The following is a 19,734-nucleotide window of genomic DNA, read 5'->3' on the forward strand; positions in this document are numbered from 1 at the left end:
ACCTAATTATTTTTGATGTCATTGGGTAAAAGATCAGGGTCACAATAACGCTAAAAGTAAAATCAATGTCCAATTAAAAAATTGTATAAATGACACTTTGACAGGCAGAAAATTTGTACAAATAGTTTAATCTGATTTGTCAATTATCTCGTGCGCACGACTTAATTATCTCGTTCCCACGACTTAGTAATTCTTGGGCACGAGATAGTATCTCGTGCGCAGAACTGAATTATCTCATTGCCACGACTAAGTAACTCGTTTCCACGACATAGTATCTCATGGCCACGAAATAGTTTCTCGTGCACACCACTTAATTATCTCGTGGCCACGACTTAGTAACTCGTGACCACGGCATAGTATCTTGTGCGCGCCACTGAATTATCTCGTGGTCACGACTTAGTAACTCGTGGCCATGACATAGTATCTCGTACGCACCACTGAATTATCTTGTCGCCATGACTTAGTAACTCGTGGCCATGACATAGTGTCTCGTGCGCACGAGATAAATAAAAAACAAACACATGTGACATCTGTGCCACCGCAGCTGCATGCCTCCCAACACAATATTACTTGAAAAAAATGTACCATTGCGTAATTTAGATCAAGTCATACCGGTCAAAAAAATATATAGATCTAGGAGCTTCAAAATTCTGTTCAATGTTCACTCGGTCATATCTATATACAGATCTAATATAGTGCATGGTGATATTGTATCTAGATCTATATACTGAGTAATGTTCACTGTTAGATTTACTACTTTTCGAAAACGCTAAAACAAAGACGCTAAAATATATATAAAAAATAAATCAAGTGAAAAACAAAAACAAAAAATTTGCAAATGTCACTTAAAATTATGCCACCGACCGTACAATTCCGAAAGCGGAATTATCTATAAAAAGCGCGATACATTTTGTTACGTCATATGTTAACAAAATTGTTTTCGTCATTCAATCCATTTCCGAGAATAAACATTGTGATTTTAGAACAGAAACTTGATGGGCAGTTCTTAAATTATGAATTTGAATACTGAATTATGATGTGTTTCGTTAACATATTTCATTTGCTAACAGATATAACTTTGCATATGGAGCAATGTTTCATCTGGATTAAAGTTCCTAAAATTAGGAGTCATCATGATTGTCATTCAGAAGTCAGAAATAGGATTTACGGAACTGGATGGAGACTGGCAATAAAGGAATCTTCCGAATGTGAATTTGTCGTAGAAAGATCTGTTTCGAAATTCAACGGGATTCTATTCCGCTTAAAACATAAAAGTAAGTGCAATTTCTACTCCATGTGACTTGATGTTTTTGTTGCTTATTATTCACGTTTTTGAAGTTTTGCATCATATAGAGTCTGTCGCAACTAAACTGTTACATCTTGTAGATCCAGCTTTGTAAAATATACATGAAACGACCCCGAGAACCTCAAGTACATTTTAAAAACATGACACGTGCTTTCTCTTGTTCATCTTCATATGAATGGCGTCGGAAAATAAACAACAAAGATTTGTCGTAGAGAAATCAAACTTTGCTTTTAGAAGAAAAGTAGAAACTTTAGAGGAAAAATCTTAGAAAAATATCTCGAGGGGAACTTTTTTTTAATCTACAAAAACGGTTTATGTTATTTTCAACCTCGATTTGTTAATTCATACCAGGCACAGAATATCCCGCCATTTTGTTAACTATTAAGATATCGTGACGTCACTATTAACCCAGTTTTTACTGGAAAACCTACTTTTTTGACGTCATGTAAACCATTTTGACGTCATGTAAACAAATAGAACGAATTTTTAATAAAGTAACGAAAAGATAACAGAAAATATAACAAATAAAGATAGTTGAAACATTGAGATAAAGAAATTGACAGAATTAAAGGTACACGAAGAAATATTTATTCTGTTTATAGTTCTACATGTAGATTTCTATTTGCTTATTATTAAAGTAAAAGTTTAAAAATAATGTTTTTAATGTTACAATGTTCTTTACTGTATTTCTTTCCGCACAGGACCCGGGCAGATAGGGGTGGGGTGTCCAAACACTGATACTGCAACCTGTGGTTGTGCTACTCGGACACATGGGCTTGCACTAACAAGGTCATCAATTCATCCAATTTTTAATAAACAATTACAAACGTCACTCAATCGTATTTTCTTCTTGTTCTGTGACATTGTTTACATTAGTGACATCGTATCGGTCGCCATATTGTTGTAACAAATCACATGTGCACTAAAAAATAAGGCAGCAGGGATTTCCCATGCTGTTTTTAGAAAGTTGCAAACTCAAACTGAGGCTCTGAGTTATCATCAATTGTATTAAATCAAGGTATCCCTCTATTGGGTTATTTCAGTGGACAAAACAATTATCTATTTTTAAACTAGAAAGTTTTATACTTCAGTTAAAGGGGAAATATTTGCCAGAAGGGGAATTTTAGACTGTTTTTTGGGGAAAAAAGGTAGTAATTTGGATTGGGGAAGTAGCCTGATACAGGCTACAACAAAGAAGGGTAAATAGGCCCTGTATGCACATGAATTAACTTCTTCTAACTACCAAACGCCAAGTCATTTCACCTTGATTCTTTTGTTTAAAATAATACCAAACTCTTAATCGAACAAATCATAACTAATAGATGAAAAAAAATTTCAATAATTATTTTTATGTCTGTTTTACTAGCTACAAGTGGTAAAAAAGTATGTTTCCATTGCTGTTACATGTTTCCTGTGGAAATAAATGTTTGTATACTGTAGTAAGAATGTGCTTTAAATTTATTTGTAGTCCTGAAAATTTGCAAAAAATATATCTTATCTGGACTTAGAGATGTTAAATAATTTATAAAACATGTTTTAGATGTAAAATAACCTGTCAGTATAAAATGGCCTTGTGTGCGGAACCGAGTCCACTATTTATTAAATTTGGCCCATTCCCGTTGCTTAAAATCAAGTGCGCCTAGAAGTATGACCTTTTTAAGATAGAAACGTTTTGGTCATCAGTTTTTATGGGCAAAGGATGTAATTTTCAAAATTATATCAAATATAAGAAGAATTTTTAACTATAAAATAATTTTCTTATTTTTCCTTAAAAAAGTGTACGACACCGGGTACACTGACTTCTAGGGAAGCGCGTGATTTTCGTTTGTTTGTTTGTTTTTTCTTCTTCATTTTTGTAGGCCACAAAAGGAATACAGTAGATTATGTGAATAAAAATTACTTTTTAAATCACTGATTTAAATGATATTGAATTTGTACTGTTTAGTTAACATTAAATTACCAGGACGACAACCGATGCTTATTTAAAATGATTGTATTCAAATACGTGAAATTCATATAACATAGTAAGAGTTCAAAAGGCAAATGTTCGGGAGAATTGTCTACACAGTTTAACAAGCATACGCAAACGTCTAGGGGAAGTTGCCTTCTTGTATTAAATATTATTCATTCGTAAGAAAGTATTTTTCAGACATTCCCCCTCCCCCGATGAAACCCTCTTACTGGGAAATCTTCCCTTTTCAGTAGCATAAATATCAACATACGAAAAAAAATCATTTCCATATATATAATCTGGTTTATTATCTCACACGGGGGCAGATAACAAGATTATATACTGGCATGCGAGCAGTTCCCGTACAAAAATCATAGTTACTTAAACATTATTTTTTATTACGCTCACTCACCAAAATTTGAATGTTACACATCAATATTCAGCTCGTCACACAAATCATGGAAATTCCATCATGTTCTAAACATAGAATAACCCTTACTTATGAGGCCTCATATGGGGTACCGAAGTTATCCATTATTTTGTATGAAGAGAAGTAGTTCCCGTACATAAAATCTAACCCATTATAATTATACAATTTTATTATATCGGACCTATTTTTCATTTACAATTGTTGAACAGACCATTATCTAAGAGATAAATAGATGTAATTCAGGAAATAGAGCGTAGACTAAACGCGGGTATCAATTACCCGGTACCGTTACCCCAAAGCATTCACATGCAATAGCATGCTTGTATGCATGATATTTTACGCATCAAAGCCATAAAATTATTATATATAGTAATATTGGTCAACATTCTGATAATTAAAGATAATAAACAAGTTTTAATCACATTGCCTACTTATTTGTAAACAGGTGGTACTGGTGGAAAACCCTTTAACAAGCCTCACGTGTAAGTATTTTTGCGCATGCGCGCAAGAACGGAATCCCCCAGAGAAAACAAGGTCACGTTTTGACGACGCATAGGTGAAAGTGATTTTAAATGAGACTTTATATACGTACTGCCGAACTGACACTTAGATTTTGTTTCGTTTATGTATCTGCTTGATTTGAAATGAATTTTTGAAGAATGCAAGTAAAAATCAAGCGTTTAAATGAAAAATACGGGTACTGCTTCTGTACGGGAACTGCTCGCATGCCAGTATAGAGAGAGCGAAACTATTTCAATAATTGAAATATTACCGCGTCACGACAAAACCAACATAATGGGTTTGCGACCAGCATGGATCCAGACCAGCCTGCGCTACCGCGCAGTCTGATCAGGATCCATGCTGTTCGCTATCAGTTTCTCTACTTGTTATAGAGTTTGTAAGCGAACAGCATGGATCCTGATCAGACTGCGCGGATGCGCAGGATGGTCTGGATCTATGCTGGTCGCAAACGCTCTATGTTGGTTTTGTCGTGACGCAGCTCATTTTATTATGCTATTCTAAGGGAAGTTTTCCCGGGAAGAGGGTTATTCTTCGGAGGTATTTATGATTTAGAAAATGGGGCTTGGAATACTTTTTGGGATAGTGTGTGAACACTTTTTTACGGAATGAATCACATTTATTATAAATAATGTAAAACTTCCTCCGCTTTACATAGTGGGGTATTTGCCTTTTGACAGCGTGCTAATATTATATTAATTTCACGATGACACCTTTTAAAGAATAGATTGTAGAATGTTTATATTTCCGTTACGTACATTTATATAACTTAAAATTTTAACTAAATTGAACCCAAGGAAGTCTATTTATAATTTTAAACTTCTGTGCATGCTTACATAATATATTGCAAACGCCTAAGTGACCATGTTTATTGTAAACTACGGAATGACTTTTTTTAGTTATATTTTATAATAAAGTTTCCTTTTAAAAGGGTTTTGCCATCATCCCATCCCTTTAAAAATGATTTTTTTTTAAAACTCCTAGATCAACTCTTTATGATAAAGAAATAATTATAAAAAAAAAATTACCTTATATACCAGAAAAAACAAGGTACCTAGTATGTTTTTACAGGTATAGAGGGTCAATTTATTATCACTATTTTTTAATTAGTTGAATATCATAAAGGGTTTATTAAGGATTTTTTTCCCCCGAAAAATCTCATATTTAGCTTCATGATAAAACTAATAAAATAATCAATCGTAAAAATACTAACATTGGCTCTCCTACGTGGAGGAAATCATAAAAGAAATTAACTTTTGCGTCTTCAAAACGAACTGAAACAGAACAGTTTCGTTTATAATTTATTTCTTCCTTCTCCAATAAATCAAGTAAAAATAATGTAGAAATCTTATTTATATAAACAAACTGGGATTACCGAAGTTTCGTAATGTCAATCGCAGTTTGAACTGTTATTATCATTTATGTATATTAGAAAATTAAAAAGAAATGTTTATTTCTTTATAAATGCTTTTTCATTCGATACTTGGAAGTTGAACTTCCATACCATGTACAATGTGTATCTAAAATAATAATCTAATATTCATATACAACAATAAAAACAGCTTATAACTCTTTTTCAGAATCTAAATTGACAAAGAAGATACACTTGCTATAAATGATCCGCTGGAGAAATGAAGACTTCGTTAATAAATCACATCTTCCTTGCAATGGTTTTTGTTATAAGCTTGAATCGTCAGTCGTGCATCGCCAAAACCATTCCCTATTCTCAAGGAAATGTAGAGAAGCCAGCAACAGGTGGGATTTTTTTCTACAAATTGTTACTTATAAATGTTATTTTCATTATACCTCAGAAAAACGAAGTTAAAGAGGGTATACTGGAGTTAGTTCTGGCTTCCAAAACTTTATAAGCCGCTTTTTAACATTTTTGTTTTTCATCAGATGCGGCATTAAAGTTTTGGATTAGACCCGTTACGAAACCTAACCAGAATAACATAAGTTGATTTATTCTTGTTTTTCACTTGCAAATACACTTGACCCGATCAATTCTTGTGCATTTTACGGTAAAACAATTATTTAAATATCGTTCTATACCAATTCAAGTAATAAAATATTAATATCGTCATTAAAATTGCCTATTTAACTGTAAAACATCAATTTTCGCCGACTACAGTCGGCCATGACATTCAAGTGCCACGCGAGACCTCGTATGACGTCATTCGCGGGAACAGATTTTAATAGAGTTGTGTACTATATTTAGAACATTTTGTTGATTTGATTTCGATATTGTTATTCAAGATAATGTTTTCATTTATTTTCATAAATTTTTAAGTATTTAAATATGATTTTATTGAATATAACAGTCAGTAAATAACCTTATTCAACATCTTAAAAAAAAGTAATCTATAAAAATATTGGAGGCACATGGGTTCATAAAGGTCAATCTCGTAATCACGTGGTCAAACATTATGGCAATATGGCGGCCAAGTGCCGAAATTTTTACCTGTCGGAAACTATTAGGTAGTTTATGTTCCTTATAAGATTTTTATTAGTCCATCCTTGGCCTATCAACAGATTATATATCGTTTTATCAAGGTATGCTTCACTTTACTTCGTGGCATGTTCGATAAATAAATACGAGCGTGTCAGATTCCTGGCACGATTATTGGTGGACTTTCCCTACGGGGTTATCTTCAGCGTTCACGTCATGTCATATATATAAACGGGTACGCTGAAGACCTTAAGCTATACTGGAGTCAGCTGGTGGTCAGTCGGTCGGTCGACCCGTTGCAGATTTCTTGTCCGGGATATAGCTCTAAAACTACAAGATATATCAATTTCAAATTGTGTAGGTAGATAAATCTTATTGAGTAGAAAAGCAGTCCAAAAAGAACTGTCACACTGCCTTGCCTAATTTTGGAGATATTGTCCCATATTTTTACACTTCAAACCTTTTCCGGGACGACACGACAAGATGTATCAACCTGAAACTTTGTAGGTATATATAATCATTGAGTAGGAGTGCACTGCAAATGAACCGTAACTCTGCCTTCCCTTATTTAGGAGTTGTTGTCCTTTGCTTATTTTACAATTTGAACTTTGTCCGGGACATCAGTCTATAAACAAGCAACTTTGTGGGTAGAGAGCTCACAAATGAGGAAAAGTGCGGTGCAAAAGAACCATAACTCTGCCTTGCCTTAAATTGGAGTTATTGCCCTTTGTTCACTTTTACACTTTGAACTTTGTTTGGGACATCACAAGGTATCAACTTAAAACATTGTAGCCATATAAACTTACTGAGAAGTCCAGTGAATAAGAACCATAACCCTCTCATCACAAATTTTGGAGTTATTGCCCTTTGTTAATTTTTACACTTTGAATTTTGTCCTGGAAATTACCTGAGAACTATAAAAGGTATCAACTTGAAACTGTGTAGGTAGATAGATGTAACAAGTGCAGTGTGGAAGAACCGTTAACCTTTCTACCCTAATTTTGGAGTTATAGCCCTTTGTTCATTTAAATACTTTGAACTTTGTCCAGGATATAACATGAGAACTATGAAAGAACTATGAACAAGATCTGTAGAAACTGTCACATTTTAAATCTCTATTAAAGAAATCAACCTTTCGATCTACAGACACTCCAAAATGGTACCTTACAGGTGAAAGAAAACTCTCAGTTTTACACTGCATAATGAGAAATGCATGCAGTAACTTAAATTTCCACTTATTCTGCAATCATTTGTCACAGGATGCAAATTGTTCGTGCGGTTATGAGATAGAAGATGTTAACCATTTTTTTGTTTACTTGTCCGAAATATCGAAATGAGAGAATTGATCTTTTTAACGAATTAAGGCAATTTCACCCTTTAAATGTCCAATTACTTTTAGTTGGTAACAAAGAGTTATCTTTAGAAAATAATAATAAACTATTTTTGACTGTTCAGCATTTCATAAAAGTAAGCAAACGCTTTTGATTTTGAAAACAAACCAGCACAATCCCAATAAATATTAATGTATTTTTCTTTCAGTTTTGCAAAACAATAGAAAAGATTCTTTCATTTCTTCTTCTATTTTTTTCTTCTATATTTCATTTTCTCAAAATCTATTTTTGTTTTTGTTATGTTCGGCAAATGTACATGTTTTCTAAGTCATTGTAACGCAAATATATAAAAATCAGTTAACATCGTAAAATACCATTCAAGCTAGAGAACATGTACACCCAGTGATTTTCTCGCTTAATTGGGAAGAGGCCTAAGCCTCTTGATTTTGGGAAAAATTATCGCTAAAATTGCTTATTTGGGAAGAAAAAAGCAGGTTTAAGTTCAGATTTTTGGGAAAACTGCATGATTTTAAAGAATTTTTCAATTGGGAAGAGGCCTTTTTTCGGAGTCTGTTATATACATAGGAAAATCACTGACACCCAATCATTTTTATTGTTCTTTCTTACCTAAAATCATTTTAAAGCCAAGTACTATTTATGTGTGAGTTTTGTTACTTCTATCTTACTGATAGTCATTCTTGTAAAATAAGTTATTGTAATTTATTGCATCAGGGAAGACCCGTTGCTAATGTTGAGAGAACTTGTGGGTCAACCCATTTGCCAAATATATCATGTCATTGTATTGTAACTGTCTACATGTATGTATATGTCTTATTTTTGGCAATACAATATGTTTAAATCAGAACTATGAAAGGTATCAACATGACACTATATAAATAGATAGATCTCACTGAGTAGAAATACAGAAATATCAGGGAGAAAGAACGTATTGCCCTTAAAGAAGTCAAGAAAACTTCAAATCCAAACTTTAATTTATTTTATTGATGTAGGACAAAAATTCACAAATATTTGAAAAATATCTATAAACAACTGCATTCTGCTTATCATCATCCTATGTGCAAAATTATTAAATAAGCACTCGCGCGCGCATGTGGTGTGTGTGTGTGGGGGGGGATATTTGGCACTTGTGACAATTTCGTGTGTGTGGTGGGAGGGGGGGGGGGATTCGGCACTTTGTGACAATTTCTAGTTTTTATTTGTTTGGGTAACACTGGAAACAGCAATGCTGCCACTACACAAAAACAAATTGGTTTATAATCTCACAACCATCACCTTTCTGACATTCTGAGACCATATAAATTTCAGCGCCTTCTGTGCTTTGATTATTTAATTAAGTGATTTGGTCCACAATAAAATGTCTGTAAACGATGAATAGTTATGTTGATAGTATTTGGTATAAACCGTGACAACAAACCGTGAACAATTACTTATGGATGTCCTTGGTTTAGTGTGAGTAACTAACATGATCACAAATGACATTTCAATATGTAGTAGATAATAAATTGTTCTAGAACAAAATATCATTATTTAATCATATCAATATCCATAATAAATAACTCTGAAGGCTATCAATTTTTTAAGATATATATATTTAATCAAAATGATACATTTAATAATTTTAATTTATTGTTTTTATTAATATTTCATAATTTGTAAGAAATACTTATGGAAAATGAATTATGTGTGCCCATTGTGCCATAGAGTGATTGTACATCCAAGGCTTTTAGTACTACTTTTCAGTTAAGGTGAAGGTCGTAGATACAGATAAAAGACAAAGAAGGTATATCGACCAGTTTCCTGACCAATTAGATGTTGACGTATCAACAGATGAATTGCATGAACATTTTCAAAATCTAAAAAGAAATCATCACGTTCCGCATATTAAGTATGTTCACATGATGGAAAATGGAGCAGTTAAAAAGTTCAGATTTGAAAGAAAAGAGGTAATCCATTATTTTGTTGCAATATCTTCAGTCACTTATTAGTTGCCGGTACTTTTTTACTTTTTCTAAGTGTCAAGCGTTGCTATTTTATGATTGATAAATCATGAATGATATTTGAAATGTCACATTTAAATTATTTGGTTGTTTATATCTTATGAGACCTATTATATTTCATTATTTTATCTTATTATAAACAGATTCTCCCTGTGCTCTTGTAAGAATCACGTGACTACACGTTGTATGTTATTGTTATAAAATCTATTAATAGTAACAGATTGCTGATAAGACATACAAGTAACTTGTGAATAGTTGGCAAAAGGTATGGCGGCTGATAAGACGCAAATGTATAAATACATGTAATTACAAAGTTATCTTTCATTAATCAGTTTCATATTGTAAATCATTCGAAAGGTCTGTATACTCATAATTTCTACATTAAAGAATAAGTTTTCAAAACCTTTTCATTTTTTCTTGGTAAAGGGTTAAACTTGGCCCTTTCTGTCAATGTAACTTCAATAGTTTAGTTTAGGTTGAACATCACAAAATAGATTTATGCTTAAGAGGCACATTTATTGAAATAAATAGTGGTAATCGTCGTCTTCGTTATATTCCGTCGATTTCCGTCGCACAGGTTACCAAAACGGTATGACGGAAGGGATCCGGAATCGTATTATATGCATAAAGAAAACTAATAAAATATCTTTTTGTTTATATTTTATCGAACTGGTAATTAAACGTAAACTATATCGTATGTAACGACAGGAATATTAACTTCAACAAGGGATACAGGTTTGCTGCTTTAAAAAGAAGCATGCGAGAGGTCGTCTTCTTTTGCAGCTGTGGAAAATTTGTTTCGGAAATATTTGACGATATTTTTACTTAAAAGGCAAAATTAATGTTTATGACTTACAATTATTTAATAAAATAGAATTAATCATATATATCAAATATTAAGAGGATATTTTTTCGTTTGAGTGAAATATGGGATATAATTTCACGAAACATGATAAAATGCAACATACATTTAATTTCAAGAGCTGGGACGGCGATTAAAATATGTGGCATTTTATCATGTCGAGTGGAAATATAAACAATCTTATTCTTTCACGAAAAGCGCAAAAGTAACCTTTTTATTTAATTGCATTATTAAAGAAAATGGTTACGAATACCTTTGTTTGCAAATCAACTGCAATTGTACAGCGCGCAGTAATATATATATATATAGATATGGCGTGTTAAACGTTGCGATATTCAATATTATTGAATATCGCAACGTTTAACATTGAATAAATTAAATTTTTGTTCAATATTGTATACATTGTAAATTTAATATGCTATACCATAATATTTATTCAATCCTGCTGAATATTTGTTCATCATAAAACATATTTGTGTGCGATAAGTTTCTTTATGTATGTTCTATATTTGAAAATATATATTGTATAATTTAAAACAATTATTGTATAGATCTACTGAAAAAAATTTTATTTTTCGATAATTTGAATCATGGGACAGAACACTCCGCTTATAAAGTAAGCACGAGTTTCTGATAAAGCGTTATCATCCTGATTAAACTAGACTAGTGTAGCGGAAATGATCAGCGTCCCTGTGAATGTCACTTGTAAATAACACCGTGTATATCCAGTAACGCCGGAATGTGAAAATAACGCACGGTTCGTGCAATAAATAACGCAAAATTGTGCAATAATATATGGCGGATCATTCGTGAAAATGATGACTTAACCCTTTACCACATAAATACGCGAAACAACGCACTTTCGACCCCCCCCCCCCTTATTTGGCCTCAAATAGTGAAAAAATGTCCTATTTGGGCCCCAAACATAAGTTTTCGTTTGAGAAATGTTGCTTAAAAAATTGAGCGCTTTTTTCGCCGCCGCCCCCATCCAAAAGATACATCAGGGGGTTGCCAGAAAGGGGATGTGCCCCCTTCTGTTAGGGGGGATTGAAGGGGGGCGGAGTCCCCCTCATCACCAAGAAAATTTTGGACTTGTGAGAGGCTAAAAATGACCCCAGGTCGATCATAATGTAACGTTTAACCATAGCTGAAAAGCTTTTGACTCTATCTCAATCCCTTGAGCAGTTGCAGCACTTTGAAATAAATTTTGATGGGAAAAATCGAGGCAAAATAGTGATTTTGGGCAATTTTGAGATGTCCCCTCGTTGCCATGGTAACAGGAAATTTAAGACTGAGCATGTCGTTACAAAGGCAATGGTCCAGTCAACATTTGTGCCAAGTTTGATTATTATTGAAGCATTTTTCATAGTTTCATAGCAGTTTGAACTTGTAACAGGAGGCTTTTCAGTGAAAACGGCCATTTTTCACAATATGCTCATGGGGGAAAGGGTTAACTAAAAAAATTATAAATGTTACAAAACAACAATTTTTCACCAAAAATAGGTGAAATACCACATGTTTACATGGAAAAACTAGTTTTTAGGTGATTCCAAAATTTTTCATCATTTTTTGTTAACCCTTTACCACATAAATACGCGAAACAACGCACTTTCGACCCCCCCCCCCCTTTTTAGGCCTCAAATAGTGAAAAAATGTCCTATTTGGGCCCCAAACATAAGTTTTCGTTTGAGAAATGTTGCTTAAAAAATTGAGCACTTTTTCGGCGCCGCCCCCATCCAAAAGATACATCAGGGGGTTGCCAGAAGGGGGATGTGCCCCATTCTGTTAGGGGGGTATGAAGGGGGGCGGAGTCCCCCTCATCACCAAGAAAATTTTGGACTTGTGAGAGGCTAAAAATGACCCAAGGTCGATCATAATGTAACATTTAACCAACGCTGAAAAGCTTTTGACTCTATCTCAATCCCTTGAGCAGTTGCAGCACTTTGAAATAAATTTTGATGGGAAAAATCGAGGCAAAATAGTGATTTTTGGCAATTTTGAGATGTCCCCTCGTTGCCATGGTAACAGGAAATTTAAGACTGAGCATGTCGTTACAAAGGCAATGGTCCAGTCAACATTTGTGCCAAGTTTGATTATTATTGAAGCATTTTTCATAGTTTCATAGCAGTTTGAACTTGTAACAGGAGGCTTTTCAGTGAAAACGGCCATTTTTCACAATATGCTCATGGGGGAAAGGGTTAACTAAAAAAATTATAAATGTTACAAAACAACAATTTTTTACCAAAAATAGGTGAAATACCACATGTTAACATGGAAAAACTAGTTTTTAGGTGATTCCAAAATTTTTCATCATTTTTTGTTAACCCTTTACCACATAATTACGCGAAACAACGCACTTTCGACCCCCCCCCCCCTTTTTAGGCCTCAAATAGTGAAAAAATGTCCTATTTGGGCCCCAAACATAAGTTTTCGTTTGAGAAATGTTGCTTAAAACATTGAGCACTTTTTCGGCGCCGCCCCCATCCAAAAGATACATCAGGGGGTTGCCAGAAGGGGGATGTGCCCCCTTCTGTTAGGGGGGTATGAAGGGGGGCGGAGTCCCCCTCATCACCAAGAAAATTTTGGACTTGTGAGAGGCTAAAAATGACCCCAGGTCGATCATAATGTAACATTTAACCAACGCTGAAAAGCTTTTGACTCTATCTCAATCCCTTGAGCAGTTGCAGCACTTTGAAATAAATTTTGATGGGAAAAATCGAGGCAAAATAGTGATTTTTGGCAATTTTGAGATGTCCCCTCGTTGCCATGGTTACAGGAAATTTAAGACTGAGCATGTCGTTACAAAGGCAATGGTCCAGTCAACATTTGTGCCAAGTTTGATTATTATTGAAGCATTTTTCATAGTTTCATAGCAGTTTGAACTTGTAACAGGAGGCTTTTCAGTGAAAACGGCCATTTTTCACAATATGCTCATGGGGGAAAGGGTTAACTTAAAAAATTATAAATGTTACAAAACAACAATTTTTCACCAAAAATAGGTGAAATACCACATGTTAACATGGAAAAACTAGTTTTTAGGTGATTCCAAAATTTTTCATCATTTTTTGTTAACCCTTTACCACATAATTACGCGAAACAACGCACTTTCGACCCCCCCCTTTTTTAGGCCTCAAATAGTGAAAAAATGTCCTATTTGGGCCCCAAACATAAGTTTTCGTTTGAGAAATGTTGCTTAAAAAATTGAGCACTTTTTCGGCGCCGCCCCCATCCAAAAGATACATCAGGGGGTTGCCAGAAGGGGGATGTGCCCCCTTCTGTTAGGGGGGTATGAAGGGGGGCGGAGTCCCCCTCATCACCAAGAAAATTTTGGACTTGTGAGAGGCTAAAAATGACCCCAGGTCGATCATAATGTAACGTTTAACCAACGCTGAAAAGCTTTTGACTCTATCTCAATCCCTTGAGCAGTTGCAGCACTTTGAAATAAATTTTGATGGGAAAAATCGAGGCAAAATAGTGATTTTTGGCAATTTTGAGATGTCCCCTCGTTGCCATGGTAACAGGAAATTTAAGACTGAGCATGTCGTTACAAAGGCAATGGTCCAGTCAACATTTGTGCCAAGTTTGATTAGTATTGAAGCATTTTTCATAGTTTCATAGCAGTTTGAACTTGTAACAGGAGGCTTTTCAGTGAAAACGGCCATTTTTCACAATATGCTCATGGGGGAAGGGTTAACCACCGTTTTGAGCGAGATTTTGGCATTTTGTCGACTCTTAGAAATACACCAATGCGTATTATACCGTAAAAATTCGATTTTCGGTAGGCAAGTGACATTTACTAAACTTTGCCATGGTAACAGGAAATTTAAGACTGAGCATGTCGTTACAAAGGCAATGGTCCAGTCAACATTTGTGCCAAGTTTGATTAGTATTGAAGCATTTTTCATAGTTTCATAGCAGTTTGAACTTGTAACAGGAGGCTTTTCAGTGAAAACGGCCATTTTTCACAATATGCTCATGGGGGAAGGGTTAACCACCGTTTTGAGCGAGATTTTGGCTTTTTGACGGATCTTATAAGTACAGCAATGCATATTATACCGTATAATTTCGATTTTCGGTAGGCAAGTGACATTTACTAAATTTTTGGTGATATAGAAAATTGAAATAAGCTGATAAAATGTGATTCAAGTCGTTTTTATGAGGTCTTTGCAGCCGTATGCGGCTATTCCTTTTACCAGTTCGATTAAATAAAAAAAATGTATTGGCCAGTTTACTTACCGCGTTGGGAATCCTGTTAGGTATCCGCCATTTATTGCACAATTCTGCGGCAGCGTTACTTATTGCACGAATCGTGCGTTTTTTTCACATCCCGGCGTTACTGGATATACAAGGTGAATAAGACGTATGCTTAATCCTCCTTATAAATGTTACAGTTATATGTAAAAATTGAAATAGATTTTAAAATCTTCAGGACATGCAATCGTATAATAATGGATTTTCATATACCTAATAATTTAACCACGATATGAACCTATATGTGGGGATATCATGTAAGGTGCATTTACATAAAAATACACGGAACATAAATCATATCCCCTATATGAAACGAAAAATACCAACAAGAAACATTAACAACTGAAAATGTTATGCCGTTAATGCAATGAACATGTAAAGCGACCCGGCGCACGGTATAACTTTAAAATTTGACGTTAACAACGTCGCAAGTGTTTAGTCTTTAACAGAGCAGCTTGAAATAGGCCAATACGTGTTTCACATGTTAATTGCGGCTGATCCACTGCCTGTATAAGTCGGTGTTATAGACTGTATGATAATAAATTAGCTCTTGTAATGACTCAAACTTCCGTTCTTTCCTTCTGTAACTTGATTGCTGGAAAATTGCACATAAAATAAACTATTTTATCACATAAACCGCGGCGCAGGAGTGTAATAAATAGAGGATATTGAATGAGTGTAAGTTCCATGCTGAATTTATTGCACGAGTTGAATAAAATTATATTATGCGAGCCTCTGGCGAGCATAATATTGTTTTATTCAAAGAGTGCAATAAGTTCAGTAATGAACCTACACGAATTTAATATTCTATTTATCACATACCCAAAATAAAGACCGTTTAAAGTGAAATCAGAGTCATTTTCATTGACGCGCCTATAGTATAACGCTAACATTTAGCGCGTCTTTACACTATGTTTGCATAACGCTAATGACGTCACGTCAAAATATATGCACGGCCGTGCAATACCATATTTACGGAGTCGCAAATTCGGCACGGGTGTGTGATAAAGCCATTTAATAAAAACGATATTACACTAGTGTAATAACACTTTGACGTGACGTCATTTGCGCCATATATAAACATAGCGTTAAAGCGCGCTAATGTTAGCATTACACTATAGGCGCGTCATTGAAAGATTACTCATTTTAACAGTTTACTGTTCTTATTTTATATAGGTGATAAATAGAATATTATATTCGTGTAGATTCAATACTAAATTTATTGAACTCGTTGAATAAATTTAGTATTAAACTACACTAATTTAATATCCTCTATATAAGTCTTATATTAATATAGTTTTGCTGCATGATAATGTATCATACTTACGAGAAAATAAAAAAGAATACAACTAAGAACAAAATTGTCATTATTTAAAAAAACATATAACGCATAACCAATTTTGAAAGGGACTGGTAAATTGTTAAAAAATGACGATAAATAGTAAAATGAGTTGTAAACCAAAAACATAATAATCACACTGGCCAGAGCTTTCGCAGAAGCAGTGGGTCCATCGAAGCCGCGGTAGAAATTTCATCGCAGAAGCGGTGGATAAAATATGGCCGTTTGATTTTGTCGGTAAGTTTACGACTGAATTTTGCTTAAGTTTATGCTTTAATGTTTTACTGGAAAAAACCTAGTGAGACTGGAGCCCACATATGTACTTTTCCAACTAATGACTTATGTACAGTTTGACAAGGGACGCCACTTTTGCCTTATTTTGGTTAAATCACGTACAAATGTGTGCAAAATGACCACTAAATACGCCAACATTACATAGAATGTATGATAAATACACATTACAACCATATTTTGGAACTTTTATAATTGTTATTACCATTTTTATAGAAGAATTGACAAAAATTGTTTACAAAGCAGACGGCGGTCGATTTGATTGTAACGAAGTGCGTTTGTCCCGATACAATTATTGTGTATAATGAGGGTTTACTTGACAGAACTCATTTTTCCATAGAGCACAGCACTTTGACATCAGAGAAACGTGTTTCTTTAGTTTAGTTAACATTATATGATTATTTATGCAAAGAGATGTTCGAGTTGCGCTTCCATTTTCCTTCCATTGTAATTCCTTTGGTAGAATAGTTTACGTTCAACCTGGGACTTAAAAAGACCTTGAGTTCGAGGTTTAACAACAAACACAAAAAAGAAATTCCCGTAAGATTAACAGAACTTGCTTCTTTAATATGAAAAACTATAAGAATCTTACACCAGCTGCCGGTACAGACCGTAATATCTAGCTCGAGGGTAACTGTTTACAGCGGTAACGAGGCTCTGCCGAGTTTTCGCTAAACAGTTTCCCGAGAGCTAGATATTCCCGTCAGTACCAACAGCCGGCGTTTGATTCTTTTTTTGCATATAACATGTCAATTTCTTTCGGAACAGAAATTATGAAAACTGATATTCTCATTACGCACTTGTTTCTTATAGTAGCGTATGAACATACAACTTCATTCATAACGGAAAAATGACGTCATCCAAAGAACGCGATTCATTCATTAAAGTCGCGCGTCAATGACGACATTTAAAGCACGCGACTTGTCTTACATGGGGGGTGTATACATCGTATACATATACAGTCATAGTGCGTTAACTGGAGTGCAGTTTTAGTTACCCGCACTCGAAAGCATGTCCATTGATTGGATTATTTTTCCGGGGTTTACTTATTGTAACGACAGTGAAAGGGATAACGATAGAAATGTCATATTCAGTACGCTCCCTTCGCAGTTCACTTAATACACTCACGCTACGTCAGACATTAAGAGGATGTTTTTCCGTTTGAGTGAAATATGGAATACATTTTCACGAAACATAATAAAATGCCACATATTTTCACGAAAAACAAAAAAAATTACCTTTTTTATTTAATTTCATTATCAAAGAAAAACGGTTACGCACCCCCTTGCTTGCTACGCAACTGTAATTGTACAGTGCGCAGTAATATAAAAATTGTCTTGTTTTGCACGCGATATTTAGCGATATATTGTGACGTCGCGTAAACAACTCTTTAAACGTCTGTACAGCGTTAATGACTGAATCAGGGGGTCGAACGTATAGCGGTGCGATACTCCTTTAAGCGAGGTGATTTCATGCGATACGCCCTAATGGCGGATTAACCCGTGTAAACACACGTCAGAGTGAGTGTTTTTATTAAGTATTTCGTAAAGCATCGATTACAATTGCATATTTTGTATTGAGGATATGAAGATAGGACCGACACACATTTCATCAAAATTACAGAGGCCAAAATTCATAATTGAAAAAGTTATTGAAGGTAAACTGACGGTAACTAATTTTGGATCGGTGAATAAAATCGCTTAATGCAAGCTTATATTAATATTGTTTATTTCTTTTTCATCTTTAATCTATAAGAATAATCATAATTGAGTTGCATAGCAAGTACCTTTGTGCTCCAATATACATAGACGCTTACTGGTCGCAATATTTAAGTGTACGCTTGATTTTGACGCGATAAAATAACTGTACGCTGTTAAAGGTTCGACATTTTTCATTATACTAAGATAACAACCATATATGTGCCCGTTTCCGGAATTCTGAAATCTTCTTCTTTCGTTAAAGACTTACTTGAAATAAAAGTTTTGTATAATCATCTATATTAGTGTTTGAACTTAATTTGAATAATTAATTATAATTATCCTGTGATATTTAAGAGTTGGAAAAAAGTAACCTTTACTCTAAGATCTTAGATAAAAAGGAGGTATTTGACCAAAATATGTAAGAGTGAATTTAAGAAACCAGTTAAGAAATCTTGTATAAATTAACTCTCTTTCAAAGCAGAACATTTCAACAAAAAAAAGGAGTTAATATGTGATATAAGGGCTGTTTTACTTCCTGAGGTTCTTTTGAACATGCTGCTGTCAAACTGATATTTTTTTCCATAAAACTTCAATTTCAAACTTCAGTCAGTCATTGGACATCAAACAGCTCAGTGTTTTTTCTAAGGAACAGCTGATGATTACATGTGCAAATACACAGTTGTAGATGTTGCAGAGCAATTAAAACATTACAACTTGATTAACAAAGCTACTGCCAGATAGGTAAAGTACCACAAGTACAATTGCTGACACATGTGCAAATAAACAAAAAGCTATAGAGTATATAATATTAGAATGAGTCACACTGGTTATTGAGTAGTAAAGAAATATCACATGGGTTTGTGGGTTACAGTTAAGATATCATCCCAAGGTAAATACTGTTAGCCAAGGTGTTAGCCGAGGGAAACAGTATTTTTAGGAGGGTTGATATTTTTACTGTTACTTAGTTATTTTATTTCCCAAACAGATACTGTAATCTATAATACTTTTATTTACATAAAAAACACTTGCCCAGATTTTATACTGTTAAAAAGTACTGTTGGTCTGTAACAGTACAAATCTTTTTTGCTTTAACAGTAAGAGTAACTCCCAGTGGAAATGAATAATTACAAAAAAGTGAGGGGTAATGCTATACATTAAATGTTGATGAGCAAGCCTAGTTTTAAAGTAAACTACTGGAAGATATGTTAATTTACTAAAAGTATGAATGCTTTCATAAGCAAATACACAAAGCTGTTTGGTATACACTGGTTTTGGAGTAGTATAGTT

At 34.1% G+C, this 19,734-nt stretch overlaps 1 protein-coding gene across 3 annotated transcripts in view; it reads left to right on the forward strand.

Annotated features, from left to right (window-relative positions):
• The first annotated feature begins 1,030 nt into the window (after positions 1–1,030).
• LOC132734720 (uncharacterized) overlaps positions 1,031–19,734 on the forward strand; it is a 67,948-nt gene continuing 49,244 nt past the window's right edge. For 2 of the 3 annotated variants that reach the window (XM_060721522.1, XM_060721544.1), the window contains exons 1-3: positions 1,727–1,877; positions 5,787–5,961; positions 9,748–9,950. In XM_060721522.1, coding sequence (XP_060577505.1) covers positions 5,838–5,961; positions 9,748–9,950 — 327 coding nt within the window. In that variant the 5' untranslated portion in view covers positions 1,727–1,877; positions 5,787–5,837. Of the gene's footprint in view, positions 1,275–1,726; positions 1,878–5,786; positions 5,962–9,747; positions 9,951–19,734 lie in introns of those variants that run through there. The other variant, XM_060721533.1, reaches the window with a different exon arrangement.

The sequence above is a fragment of the Ruditapes philippinarum genome, unplaced genomic scaffold (assembly GCF_026571515.1).
Source record: "Ruditapes philippinarum isolate M1 unplaced genomic scaffold, ASM2657151v2 ctg4150_1_1_1_1, whole genome shotgun sequence".
In the NCBI taxonomy this organism is placed as follows: domain Eukaryota; kingdom Metazoa; phylum Mollusca; class Bivalvia; order Venerida; family Veneridae; genus Ruditapes; species Ruditapes philippinarum.